At 37.5% G+C, this 14,032-nt stretch overlaps 1 protein-coding gene across 5 annotated transcripts in view; it reads left to right on the top strand.

Moving 5' to 3' along the window:
• Positions 1 to 14,032, top strand: part of PTER (phosphotriesterase related) — a 66,616-nt gene that overhangs the window by 32,927 nt on the left and 19,657 nt on the right. For all 5 annotated transcript variants that reach the window (XM_079108186.1, XM_079108189.1, XM_079108187.1 and 2 more), the window contains one exon: positions 905 to 1,170. In XM_079108186.1, the coding sequence (XP_078964312.1) occupies positions 905 to 1,170 (266 nt within the window). The remainder of the gene's footprint in view (positions 1 to 904; positions 1,171 to 14,032) is intronic.

Genomic DNA, 14,032 nt, shown 5'->3' with positions numbered 1-14,032 from the left:
CCAGCAATGAAAATTCACTGTAGGGTGAAACTTGGCAGGCAGAGACTTGGCACTTTTGCAAATATGTTTCCTTCTCTTTTTACAAAACAGGAGGGGTGGGAGAAAATTCATTCTCCTGTTCTTGTCATAATATGATCTTAAGCAAGAATGGGCAGAAGGAAGAAAATCTTTCATGAAAAAAATTTTTTAAATATGCTGCAAACCTGTTTTTGCATGCTTATGTTCTCTTTCTAAATGCACACAAATCTGTTTACATGTTTATACATATAGGTAATATTTATATACATCTTCCATTACTTGTTCAATTGAAGTCTTAGCAAAGGATCAGTGAATGTTTAAAATAATTTGTATTTAAATTTTCCTACTGTATTATTTTCTAATTAGGATTTGATTTTTAATATGTTTATATTACTTAAGACTAAGTTGATGACAGGGATTATGTTTGTCAAACCACTCTTGGACATTAATATACACATGGACCAAATGTGTAATATTGGTATTGTGTGCTGCAAGTACTAAGAGAGAAATACAGAATTCCTTTATTCAATCGACATAGATTCAATGCCATTCATAGGTACTGCTTCCAGATTAAATTACAGAATTTTTCTCCAAGTGAATGTATACTCATAAAGTCACTTTTCTCCCTTTTTGCTTCCTAGAGTTGTGACGTTCTTGTGAAATGATCACAGTAGGATATTATTGTATCTTGAATTTAGAATAATTTGTTGAATGTGTGGTTTGCCCAACAAAATACCTTTCTCATTGACCAGTATTAATTGAATGAATTTTGAACACACTTTTAAGAGAATGCATGACTGAATAAATGAATTCATTCATGTCCCATGATGAGTTTATTTTGATAAATTTCACCATCAATAAAGTATGTTCATTCCCACTCGCTTAGCTTACTGATGTCCTTATTAATGAAATTCTCCATGGAGCTGATGGAACCAGTATCAAGTGTGGCGTTATTGGAGAAATTGGTTGCTCCTGGCCTTTGACAGAGAGTGAAAGAAAAGTTCTGCAGGCAACAGCTCATGCACAGGCTCAGCTTGGCTGTCCTGTTACCATTCATCCTGGACGGAATTCAAGTGCACCATTTCAGATTATCCGAGTATTGCAAGAAGCTGGTGCAGACGTCTCCAAAACAGTTATGGGCCACCTTGATAGGTAAGCAGGCTATCTTACAAATTGGTGTAAACCACCCTAGGATCAATGGATAATCAACTTTTAAATATCATCAGTAATTGAATCAATGGGATACTAATCCTGTATCACTACCTGAAAGACAGTATTAATCAAGTCTTACAAGCTAGCCTAAATAAAAGTCAAAACTGCCATTTTTTTGTCCCCCCTCAACTCTGTTCAGATAGTATCAGCACTAGTTTTCATGGATATTGCCTTTAACTTAATCATTTATAACTTTTTATAGTAGATCTCACTGTCTACTTCATTTCTTTATCTCTTGGTATGGTATCACAATAGCTGCCAATTCCACTTGTTTGGTATTTTCCAGTTGTTAGGATGATAAATTTATCCACAAAGATAAAAGAAGGGAAATTCAATGGTTTTACCTTGAAAAGAAATTCATGACTACAAATGCTTATGTTTGCATCACCTGTTTATGATTTGAATATGATTTGGAAAATGCAGTTATAAAAATAATCTTAATGAATATGAGATTTGATAGTACAGTGTATTCAATACTCATGGTGGCTGTAATGAATCACAACACACCAAGGACCACGAAATAGCAGAAATTTAATCTCTTACTGGTCTGAAGGCAGAAGTCTAAAATCAAAGTGTTGGTGTGACCTCCAAAGGCTACAGGGGAGAATCCTTCTTGGCTTTGTCCATTGTCTGGTAAATCCAGCTGTTCCTTGACTTATGTCTGCACAGCTGTAGTTTCTGCCTCTCTCTTCACAAGGCCCTCTCCTCTGTGTGTGTGATTTCTAAGGACATTTGTCATTGGACTTAGGGCCCACCCAGATGATCTGCTCAGGGCCCACTTAGATAGTCAAGGTCCTTAACTTAATTATATCTGCAAAGATCCTTTTCCCAAATAAGGTCATTTTCAGAGGTTCCAAGGATTAGAGTGTGTCTATGTGATTTTGAGCATCCACCACTTAAACCCATTATATTAGATGCATAGGGGCCAGTAAAACAAATGACTACATGAACAGCTGTTGGCTACCATAAATTTTATGAACAAACCTAACAGTGTTGCCAAGGCTAGTCATAGGCTTTTAGATTGGATTTATTTAAAAAATTAATAAGTACTAGAGAGACTAATAATATACTTAGTTCTAGCTTGCATTTTGGAATAAAGCCATATTAACAGATAGATAAATCCTGATCATCAGTCCTGACCTTCTGATATTTAATAAATGAACAGACCCACAGAATGTCATGATAAAGTGCTTTTACTTAACAGAAATATTGCAAAAATCCTGTACAGAAAAAAATAAACAAGTTATAATTATGGCAGAACAGAGAAGCCAGTATTAATGGAGAAGCTGAGGAACAGCTAGATAAAGGTAGAACTTCTGGGAATTGGGTTGGTATCAAGATCCACGCTTGAGTGTCTTCAGGAATCTTCTGGTTGTACTCGTATAACAATGGGGTGAGTATAAATACTGGTCATAGTGGTAGTATGGCATGATATAAAGACTAGAATCTTTGGACCTAGAGAGACCTTTAAATCATGACTTTCCCATTTGCTGTGAGATCTTGGGTGACTTTGCTTGAATTTAAAACAATGTATTTTGGGGCAGAGTGGCAAATAGTCTGTATTGTTCTGTAGTTTCAGCTACTTGGGAGGCTGAGGTGGGAAGATTGCTTGAGCCCAGGGATTTGAGACCAGACTGGACAACAGAGCGAGAACTGTCTCAAAATCAATTAAAAAAAAAAAAAAAAAAAAAAAAAAAAAAAACTAAGTGTGATGATGTTACCTTATACAATACAGAATATATGTAGCATACTCTATAAAAATGATGATTTTTAAATATGGTGAAGTGGGTCATACATATAAAATTGCATACATACATATATATATTTTTAAAAATTCAACTGTTTCTTAGATCCTTGAAAACTTTTATGGTTATCGTGTGTGTGTTCTACATATGTCCATTAGTTTAAAATTGTTAATCAAATTGCTCAAATGTGGGGATTCAAGATGGCGGACTAGAGGGTGGCTGCGTTTCGTGTTGCTCCAGGACTCAGGACTCAAGAAGAGGAGATATAGAGAGCCTTGGGACCAACTCAAACCAGCCGGGCGAGAATCTCCCACTGGGCAGACGTCCCGGACGGGGCAGGAGCCCTGGACGGGGCGGTAGCCCCAAAAGCAGGGATCTTTGCAAAGTAGAACGGCCGCGAGGCGCCCCTCCCCCTGCCGGAGCAGTGATCACAGACAGCTGGGAGCATTGAAGAGGGGGCTGCCCAGAGGAGAAGGAGAAATACGGGCTCGGCACGTCGCTTGGAATTGGATCAGCTGCGCCAGGGCTCCCGGCGGCTATCCGGAGGAGCAGCGTGGGTTCAGGACTCAAGAAAAGGAGATATTGAGAGACTTGGGACCAACTCAAAGAAGCCGGGTGAGTGTTTCCCACTGGGCAGGCGGACGGGGCGGTAGCCCCCGGACAGGGCGGTAACCCCGAAAGCAGGGATCGTTGCAAAGTAGAACTGCCGGCGAGGCGCCCCTCCCCCCGCCGGAGCAGTGACCGCAGACAGCTGGGAGCATTGAAGAGGTGGCTGTTCACCACAGCGCTTAGACTCGGCGCAACCCACCCGCACTCTGGGAGGCTGCCCAAAGGAGAAGGTGCTTGGTGAGCTGTTTGGACTGAACGTGACCACCCCTGAACACAGGGGGCTGCCCAGAGGAGAAGGAGAAATACGGGCTCTGCACGTCGCTTGGAATTGGAACAGCTGCGCCAGGGCTCTGGGCGGCTATCCAGTGGAACAGCGTGGTGAGTGGTTTGGTCCCAGAGCATCCGCTCCTGAACATAGGGGGTTGTCTGGAGAAGGAGGAGGAGCGCGGCGGGGTGCTTGGGCTCGAAGTGACTGCACCAGGGCTACGGGAGGCAGTCGGGACAAGAAGGTGCACAGTGAGTTCTTGGGACTCGTGACGCACCAGATCTCTGGGTAACTGCCTGGTGGAGAAAGTGGTGCGTGGTGGGTCACTTGGTCTTAGAGCGACGGCACGGAACAACAGGTGGCTGCCGGAGGAAAAGGCGTGTGGCGGGTCACTGGGACTCGGAGCGATTGTAAGGGGCTCCAGGTGGCTGCTCAGAGGAGGGGCCGCATAGCCAGGTGAAAAGTGCAGAGCAGGGTCCTAGACGGCTTCTTGGTGGAAGGGCCCCACAGACAAACTGAGGGGCGGAGCGAAGGCTCCAGGACTGCAGGCAGCTTCTCTGAGGAGAGGCAGCCGAAGGAGATTCGTTTGTGAAGGGTGAGGCTTCCAGGCCCAGGAGGTAGGTCCGGGTCCCTGGGATCATTGCAGAAGAAGGCTGCCCAGCCCAGGCGGTAGTTGTGAATTGAACGGAACCTCTGGGAGGAAAACCGACCAGCGAGACCTCCCCACCAGGTGACTCCTCCCTGTTGGGTGAGGTTCTCCCAAAAGGACCGTAAAATCAGAGACACAGGCCCAAACTGGTCTTGCATCAGCCCACAACCTACTTCCCTTCTGGATGACCATTCATCAGCAAGTGAAGGTACCTCTGCCCACTAGCAGGGAATATACCCCACCAGAAGGCCACCACCCCTAGGGAGTCAGCTCCCTTGTGGAGCACTGCATTATCAACTTCCTCCAAGATTTCAGGCTACTGAAGACTAAGAGGGGATATAATAGAAATCTTCAGGGATATTATAAGACAATAGAGGAAATCTGCAATATCACAGCGGTCAACTGATACCTGAACAATATGAGAAAACAAGGAAAGAAAATGCTGCAAACAAATCTAGATGTTACATCAATGAAACCCAACGACAGCATGGCAGAAGAAATGACAGAAAGGGAGTTCAGAATGTACATAATTAAAATGCTCAGGGAAGCAAATGACGAGATGCAAGAGCAAATGCAGGCACTGAATGATCGCACCAATCGACAGTTAAAAGAGCAAATACAGGAAGCAAAAGATCACTTCAATAAAGAGTTAGAGATATTGAAAAAAAACCAAACAGAAATCCTTGAAATGAAGGAAACAATAAACCAAATTAAGAACTCCATAGAAAGCATAACCAATAGAATAGAACACCTGGAAGACAGAACATCAGACATTGAAGATAAAATATTTAACCTTGAAAACAAAGTTGAACAAACAGAGAAGATGGTAAGAAATCATGAACAGAATCTCCAAGAACTATGGGATATCATGAAGAGACCAAATTTGAGAATTATTGGAATTGAGGAAGGCTTAGAGAAACAGACCAAAGGAATGAACAATCTATTCAATGAAATACTATCAGAAAATTTCCCAAATCTGAAGAATGAAATGGAAGATCAAGTACAAGAGGCTTATAGGACTCCAAATATACAAAATTACAACAGACCCACACCAAGGCACATTATAATGAAAATGCCCAACATACAAAATAAAGACAGAATTTTAAAGGCCGCAAGAGGGAGGAATCAAATTACATTCAGGGGGAAACCAATATGGATATCAGCAGATTTTTCAATCCAGACCCTAAAAGCTAGAAGGGCCTGGAACAACATTTTTCAAGCCCTGAAAGAAAATGGATGCCAACCAAGAATCTTATACCCAGCAAAACTTACCTTCAAATTTGATGATGAAATAAAATCCTTCCATGATAAACAAAAGCTAAAAGAATTTACAAAAAGAAAGCCAGCATTACAGAACATTCTCAGCAAAATATTCCATGAGGAAGAGATGAAAAACAAAGAAACAAATCAGCAATGGGAGGAACCATCCTAAAGGAATTGTCAAATAAAGGAAGAACCAAGTCGTCTCAAAATAAATAAATAAATAAATAAATAAATAAAATGAACCAAATGACCGGGAATACTAATCATATCTCAATAATAACCCTGAATATTAATGGCCTGAACTCATCAATCAAAAGACATAGACTGGCAGATTGGATCAAAAAGAAAGATCCAACAATATGTTGCCTGCAAGAGACTCACCTCGTAGAAAGAGATACACATAGACTAAAGGTGAAAGGATGGGGGAAAACATATCATGCACATGGACTCAGCAAAAAAGCTGGGGTATCCATCCTCATTACAGATAAGGTGGACTTCAAGTCAAAACTAGTCAAAAGGGATAAAGAAGGACATTACATACTGCTTAAGGGAACCATAAATCAGCAAGACATAACAATCATAAACATCTATGCCCCAAACAGTGGCTCATCCATGTATGTCAAACAAATCCTTCTCAATTTCAGAAACCAAATAGACCATAACACAATAATACTAGGTGATTTTAACACGCCTCTCTAACCACTGGACAGATCTTCCAAACAAAAATTGAACAAAGAAACCATAGATCTCAATAACACAATCAATAATTTAGACTTAACAGACATTTATAGAATATACCATCCAACCAAGAGCGAATACACTTTCTTCTCAGCAGCACATGGATCCTTCTCTAAAATAGACCATATATTATGCCACAAAGCTAATGTAAGCAAATACAAGAAGATAGAGACACTACCTTGTATTCTATCAGATCATAATGGTTTGAAGTTAGAAATAAATGAAAGAGTAAAAAACAGAAGCTACTCCAACACCTGGAGATTAAACAATATGCTATTACATGATGAATGGATAACAGAAGATATTAGGAAGGAAATTAAAAAATTCCTAGAGGTAAATGAGAACAAAGAAACATCATATCAAAATCTTTGGGACACTATGAAAGCAGTACTTAGAGGAAAATTTATTTCATGGAGCGCATTCAATAAAAGAAGTAAAAATCAACAAATAAACAACCTAACACTTCAGCTCAAAGCCCTAGAAAAAGAAGAACAGACCAACACCAAAAGTAGTAGAAGACAGGAAATAGTTAAACTCAGAGCTGAAATCAACGAAATTGAAACAAAAGAAACTATACAAAAAATTGACAAAATAAATAGTTGGTTCTTTGAAAAAATAAACAAAATTGATAAACCCTTAGCCACTCTAACAAAGAGAAGACGAGAGAAAACCCAAATAACCAAAATTCGGAATGAACAAGGAAATATCACAACAGACACGATTGAAATACAAAACATAATTAGAAGCTATTTTGAAAATCTATATTCTAACCAAATACAAAATTTCGAAGACATCAACAGGTTTCTAGAGACATATGAATTGCCTAAATTGAGCGAGGAGGACATACAAAATTTAAATAGATCAATTTCAAGTAATGAAGTAGAAGAGGTCATCAAAAGCCTACCAACAAAGAAAAGTCCAGGACCAGACGGGTTCTCAGCTGAGTTCTACAAAATCTTTAAAGAAGAGCTCATTCCAATACTTCTCAAAGTATTCCATAAAATAGAAGAGGAGGGAACCCTTCCAAACTCGTTCTATGAAACCAATATTACCTTGATACCCAAGCCAGACAGAGATAAATCGAGGAAAGAAAATTTCAGACCAATATCATTAATGAACATTGACGCAAAAATTCTCAATAAAATTTTAGCAAATCGCATACAAAAATATATTAAAAAGATAGTGCACCACGATCAAGTGGGTTTTATCCCAGGGATGCAAGGTTGGTTCAACATCCGGAAATCAATAAATGTAATTCACCATATCAATAGACTTAAAGTCAAGAACCACATGATTATTTCAATAGATGCAGAAAAAGCATTTGATAAAATACAACACCCCTTCATGCTCAAAACACTAGAAAAAATAGGGATAGTGGGAACATTCCTTAACATTGTAAAGGCCATCTATGCTAAGCCCATGGCTAATATCATTCTAAACGGTGAAAAACTGAAAGCATTCCCCCTAAAAACTGGAACAAGACAGGGATGCCCTCTTTCACCACTCCTATTCAATATCGTTCTTGAGACTCTGGCCAGAGCAATTAGACAGACCAAGGAAATTAAAGGAATACGAATAGGAAAAGAAGAACTCAAACTATCCCTATTTGCGGATGATATGATTATATACTTAGAGGAACCAGGAAATTCCACCAGAAAACTGTTAGAACTCATAAGTGAATTCAGTAAAGTGGCAGGTTACAAGATCAATGCTCATAAATCCAATGCATTTTTATACATAAGTGAGGAATCCTCAGAAAGAGAAATTATGAAAACCACCCCATTCACCATAGCATCGAAAAAAATAAAATACTTGGGAATCAATCTCACAAAAGAAGTAAAAGACCTCTACAATGAGAACTACAGAACACTAAAGAAAGAAATCGAAGAAAACCTTAGAAGATGGAAAGATCTCCCATGTTCTTGGATAGGCCGAATTAATATTGTCAAAATGGCCATACTTCCAAAAGTGCTATACAGATTCAATGCAATCCCAATTAAAATTCCAATGACGTACCTTACAGAAATAGAGCAAGCAATCATGAAATTCATCTGGAAGAATAAGAAACCCAGAATAGCTAAAGCAATCCTTCGCAGGAAAAATGAAGCAGGGGGTATCGCAATACCCGAACTTCAACTTTATTACAAAGCAATAGTAACAAAGACGGCATGGTACTGGTACCAAAATAGACAGGTAGATCAATGGTACAGAATAGAGGACACGGACACAAACCCAAATAAATACAACTTTGTAATACTAGACAAAGGTGCCAAAAATATGCAATGGAGAAAAGATAGCCTCTTCAACAAATGGTGCTGGGAGAATTGGAAATCCATATGCAACAGAATGAAACTAAACCCATATCTCTCACCCTGCACAAAACTCAACTCAAAATGGATTAAGGACCTTGGAATCAGACCAGAGACTCTGCAGATTATAGAAGAAAAAGTAGGTCCCGATCTTCAACATGTCGGGCTAGGACCAGACTTCCTCAACAGGACTCCCATAGCACAAGAAATAAAAGCAAGAATCAATAACTGGGATAGATTCAAACTAAAAAGCTTTCTCTCAGCAAAGGAAACTATCAGTAATGTGAAGAAAGAGCCTACAGAGTGGGAGAATATCTTTGCCAATCATACTTCAGATAGAGCACTAATCTCCAGAATCTATAAAGAACTCAAAAAACTCTACATCAAGAATACAGATAATCCAATCGACAAATGGGCTAAGGAAATGAACAGACACTTCACAGAAGAAGATGTACAAGCAATCAATAAACATATGAAAAAATGTTCAACATCTCTAGTAATAAGAGAAATGCAAATCAAAACCACCCTAAGATTCCATCTCACCCCAATTAGAATGGCGATTATCAAAAATACAAGCAACAGGTGTTGGCGAGGATGTGGGGAGAAAGGTACACTCATACATTGCTGGTGGGGCTGCAAATTAGTGCAGCCACTCTGGAAAGCAGTGTGGAGATTCCTTAGAAAACTTGGAATGGACCCTCCATTTGACCCAGCTATCCCACTCCTTGGCCTATACCCAAAGGATCTAAAATCAGCATACTACAGAGATACAGCCACATCAATGTTCATAGCTGCTCAATTCACAATAGCCAGACTATGGAACCAACCTAGATGCCCTTCAATTGACGAGTGGATAAAGAAACTGTGGTATATATACACAATGGAATATTACTCAGCCATAAAGAATGACAAAATTATGGCATTTGCAGGCAAATGGATGAAATTGGAGAATATCATGCTAAGTGAGATAAGCCAATCTCAAAAAGACAAGGGACGAATGATATCGCTAATAAGTGGAGGATGACACATAATGGGGGGGAGGGAAGGGTTAGTGTTAGGGTTAGAGTTAGGGTTAGGGAGGGGGGCAAGTATGGAGGAAGAAAGTACTGTATAGAGGGTAAAGAGGGATGGGAGGGGTGGGGGGAAGGGGAAAAAATAACAGAATGAATCAAACAACATTATTGTATGTGGATTTATGATTACACAAATGGTATGCCTTTGCGCCATGTACAAAGAGAGAGATAACATGTATCCCATTTGTTTACAATAAAATAAAAAAAAAAAAAAGTACATGTGATTCCCTTAATAAAGTTCTTACTGTTTAAAACAATGAAAAAAAAAAATTGCTCAAATGTTCTGTATGCCTACTGATTTTTTGACTGTTTTAACTATTAATTACTAATAATATACTGAAATGTCTCATGATGGATTTTTGTTTCCTTCTTGTACATATTTCATATTTTGAAGGTGTATTATCATGTGCACACAAATTGTTGTGTCTTTCTAAATCTCTTATCAAAATACGTTGGGCTGCCTTATGTCTGGTAATGCAAGTGATGTTTTATGCTTCAAAGGCTGTTTTGTCTATTAATGTAAATACTAACACACATATTTTTGTGTTAGTATTACATTTATATTTTTCCTCGTATCACACTTTCCACATTTCAGAGTCCTCATGTTGTAGATGTGTCTCTTTTATAAAGAGCATGTTGCTGGTTTGGAGTTTACCTATTCACATATTATACTTGTCTTTTTAATGGAAAAATCAGTTTATTTTCATAGACTGTGTTTAGTAATAGGCTTGTTCTACATTTTTTTTTGGGTCAGTTAGTTATTCCTTCTTGGTTGCTTTGTATTACTTATTTTTCCTTATTTTCTTTACTTTTTTGGAGGTATATATACTATTTCTAGTCTCTAATGATTACAGTAGGAAATGTTTTATATATATTATGTATATAATATATATAAACTCATCAAATTTCAAATATAATAAATATTTTTGCCCTTCTTCCTAATGATACAATGACCATGGAATCCTCAGTTGCATTCACCATTTGTTACGTTATTTTTTTCCAGAACTTTGAGTCTGATTGATTTTTTTAAGTCCAGTGATTAGACATTATTTTGCTATTATAGATAAATCCACAAAGTTGTTAACTCCAGCACTCCCCTCTCAGTCACAGAAAGAAAAAAATGGCATGACCATCCATATGTGGAATCTTAAAAAATAAGACTTACAGAAATAAAGAGTAGAATGGTGGTTACCAGAGGCTTAGGGTAGGGTATAGGGATAGGGGGGTTATTGATTAAAAGGTACAAAGTTACAGTTAGAAAGGAGGAACAAGGACCTACTCTATAGAACAGTGATACAGTTAATAATGTATATGTCACAACTGTTCAAAGTAAATTTTAAATATTCTCACTATAAATAAGTAACTATAGAAGGTAATACATAAGCTAATTCACTTAATAAAATCACTTTACAATATATACATGCTAAAATGTCACATTGTATGCCATAAGTAGATAGATATTGTTAATTTAAAAACTTTTTTGAAAATTGATAAAACAACCAGAGAGAAAAGGAGCACACATCAAAAACAATGGAACACTATGAACTCTATGCACATAAATTTCATAACTTAAGGAAAATGAACCAAACCCTCAAACACAAATTATCACCACTTACTCAATAAGGAACAGAGTTATTTGCAAATGACAAATAGTTTGGCAAGGTCATAGGATACAATATCAATACTCAAGAAACAATTGTATTTCTGTATATTAGCAATGAACACATGAAAATTGAAATTTAAAAGACAATGTCATTTACAATAAAAAATAAATACTTGGGTGTAAATCTAAAAAAAAAAAAAAACATAAATGGTTGATGTTTATTTAACCTAATCTTCCTATTTGCTGTTTTCTTTGCTCACTGTTCCTTCTTGCATCTTAGATCTTCATTCTGTAATTATTGTCTTTTCCTGAAGTACATTCATTTGACATTCCTTCAGTGAAGGTCTGCCATAATGTTTAGCTTTCATTTATCTGAAAAATGTCCTTATTCTTTTATTCACAATAGATGATGTCATAACATTTGTTAATGCAAATAAATAATTATTTACAAGGTAGTTTTGTAAGCCCTTCAAAGATATTCCATTTTCAACTGACATACATTGTTACTGTTGATAAGTGAGCTGAAACTGGCTCTTCCTTTGAAGTTCTCTTTTTTTTTCTGGATGCTTTCAACATCATCCTTTCTGGTAGTCTGCATTTTTGCTATGATCTAACTCAGGGCAAATTTCTTTTTACTATGTTCTTGGCATTCCTTGGAATTCCTTGGAATTCCTAAAGATGAGGATGTATCTTTTATTGTTTCTGATAAACCTCAACCATTGTTTCTCCAAATACTGCTTCATTCACATGTTCTTTATCATTTGCATCTAGATATGTGTAGGACCTTCTTGTCCTTCATATTTTTTAATATCTCTCTCATATTTCCATTCACTTGCATCTTTGAGCTGTCTTTTCTCCAGTTCTTTCTTCCTATTTATTAATTCTCTTTCTAGCAGAATCAATCCATTGCTTCCCCCTTTTGGTTTATGATATTAAGACACAGTTTTTCTTTTACTTATTAAATTCTGCTTAGTTATTTTTCAGATCATCTTGGTTAAGTTTGATATTTATTTTTCCATGTTTTCAATTAAATCTTTAAAAATATTCAACATCCAATATTTAGCTTATAATTGATAACTCTGATTTCTATATTTTTAAACTATTCTGATGACTGAAGGCAAACTATAAAGTGTGTTGATCCTTCTAGAGTCATTCATTTAAGTTTATTTCCTTGTATTTCAGAATGTTTTCCTTGTGAGTACAGCTCAGACTCCGTGGAAATTACGAGAGGCAGGTTGGTTGGGTTTCTTCTTGTTGATGGTTTCATGGCTGTTCGTTTTGATTATTTTTAATAGGCAATTAGGAGGCATGACCAACCTGAGACTACTTTAAACTAAATTTAAAAGTATTTAGAATTTTTAAAAATTGTGGTAAAATATCCATGACATAAAATTAACCATGTTACACATAGTGAAGTGGACAGTTCCATGGCATGAAGTAGATTCACTGCCCTTGCCTATGGCAAGCACCAGTCTATGTTCTAGCTCTGTGAATTTGACTACCCTATTACCTCAAAGAACTGGAGTCCCACAGAGCTGTTTTCAACCGTTTAAACTCAGTTTTTGACTTGAGGGATTTAGACTTACAAAGATGATATAAACTCTGGTCCCTGATCTTGGTGAGTGAAAGTTTGTGGTTATGGATTCTCAAGAGAGTCTTTTTATCCACCCTCTTCCTGCCTCCCTTTCACCAGAAGACAAGACTGAGAAAAACCTATACTGTCCATAGAGAGCTGTGGGCCAAGCTTTTATCTAGTTCATCCACACAGTGTTTTCTTTTGGTGAAGGGCATCTCCCTGTGTGTGTCAGCACTTTGATCTCCCTCCCTGTTCAGGGCCAAACTCAAGCCATGCTAGCTCCAGGTGTCCCCTTGGTCATCTCTATTGTTTTTCCTACCTCCTGAGCAAATCTTAACTTTTCAAGCACTCAACCAGACATTTAAAAATATGGGTGTTTTTCTCTTCAATTTTATTTAGTATTTTAGTACTCCACTGGAAAGGTTTTCTGTGAATGTTTAGTCTGCCATACTGCTTGAAACTGGCTCAAGATGCTTAAAGAAAAATTTTGTTCTCCCTATCTATTTACCATTGGAAGTGTATGTAAGTTAGAAAATTATGCTTGGCATAAATAGAAAATAAGCTTTCATAGTAAATTGTGAAATAAACCTAACTCCTATCACGGTAATATTTCCTGGCTTATAAAATCAAATAATGTATAAAGTACAAATGTTCATTTCCTAGGATATACATTTATGTGCACACCATACCTATATATACATTACATAGACGACATGTATAAACATAGAGAAGTACACACATTTTTTAAAGATATGTTACCTGACTTCCACTGGCTGTAATTTCAATATTTCCCTCTTGGATGGTTCAGGATTGAGTAGAATGACTGGTCTGATATCATACAAATTCAGAGCATGCTAGAAAATCCTGAGACCATTCCTAGAGCAGCTGCCCATTGTCCACCTATATTGATGGATTATTAGGGTTTTCAATGCCCAAAAAGAAATACATAAGCATTTCTGTGGGGAAGTAACC

This window comes from Sciurus vulgaris (assembly GCF_902686455.1).
Source record: "Sciurus vulgaris genome assembly, chromosome: 12".
Lineage (NCBI taxonomy): Eukaryota > Metazoa > Chordata > Mammalia > Rodentia > Sciuridae > Sciurus > Sciurus vulgaris.
The sequence above is the reverse complement of the archived record's forward strand: the minus strand, read 5'-3'. Positions and strand labels throughout refer to the sequence as shown.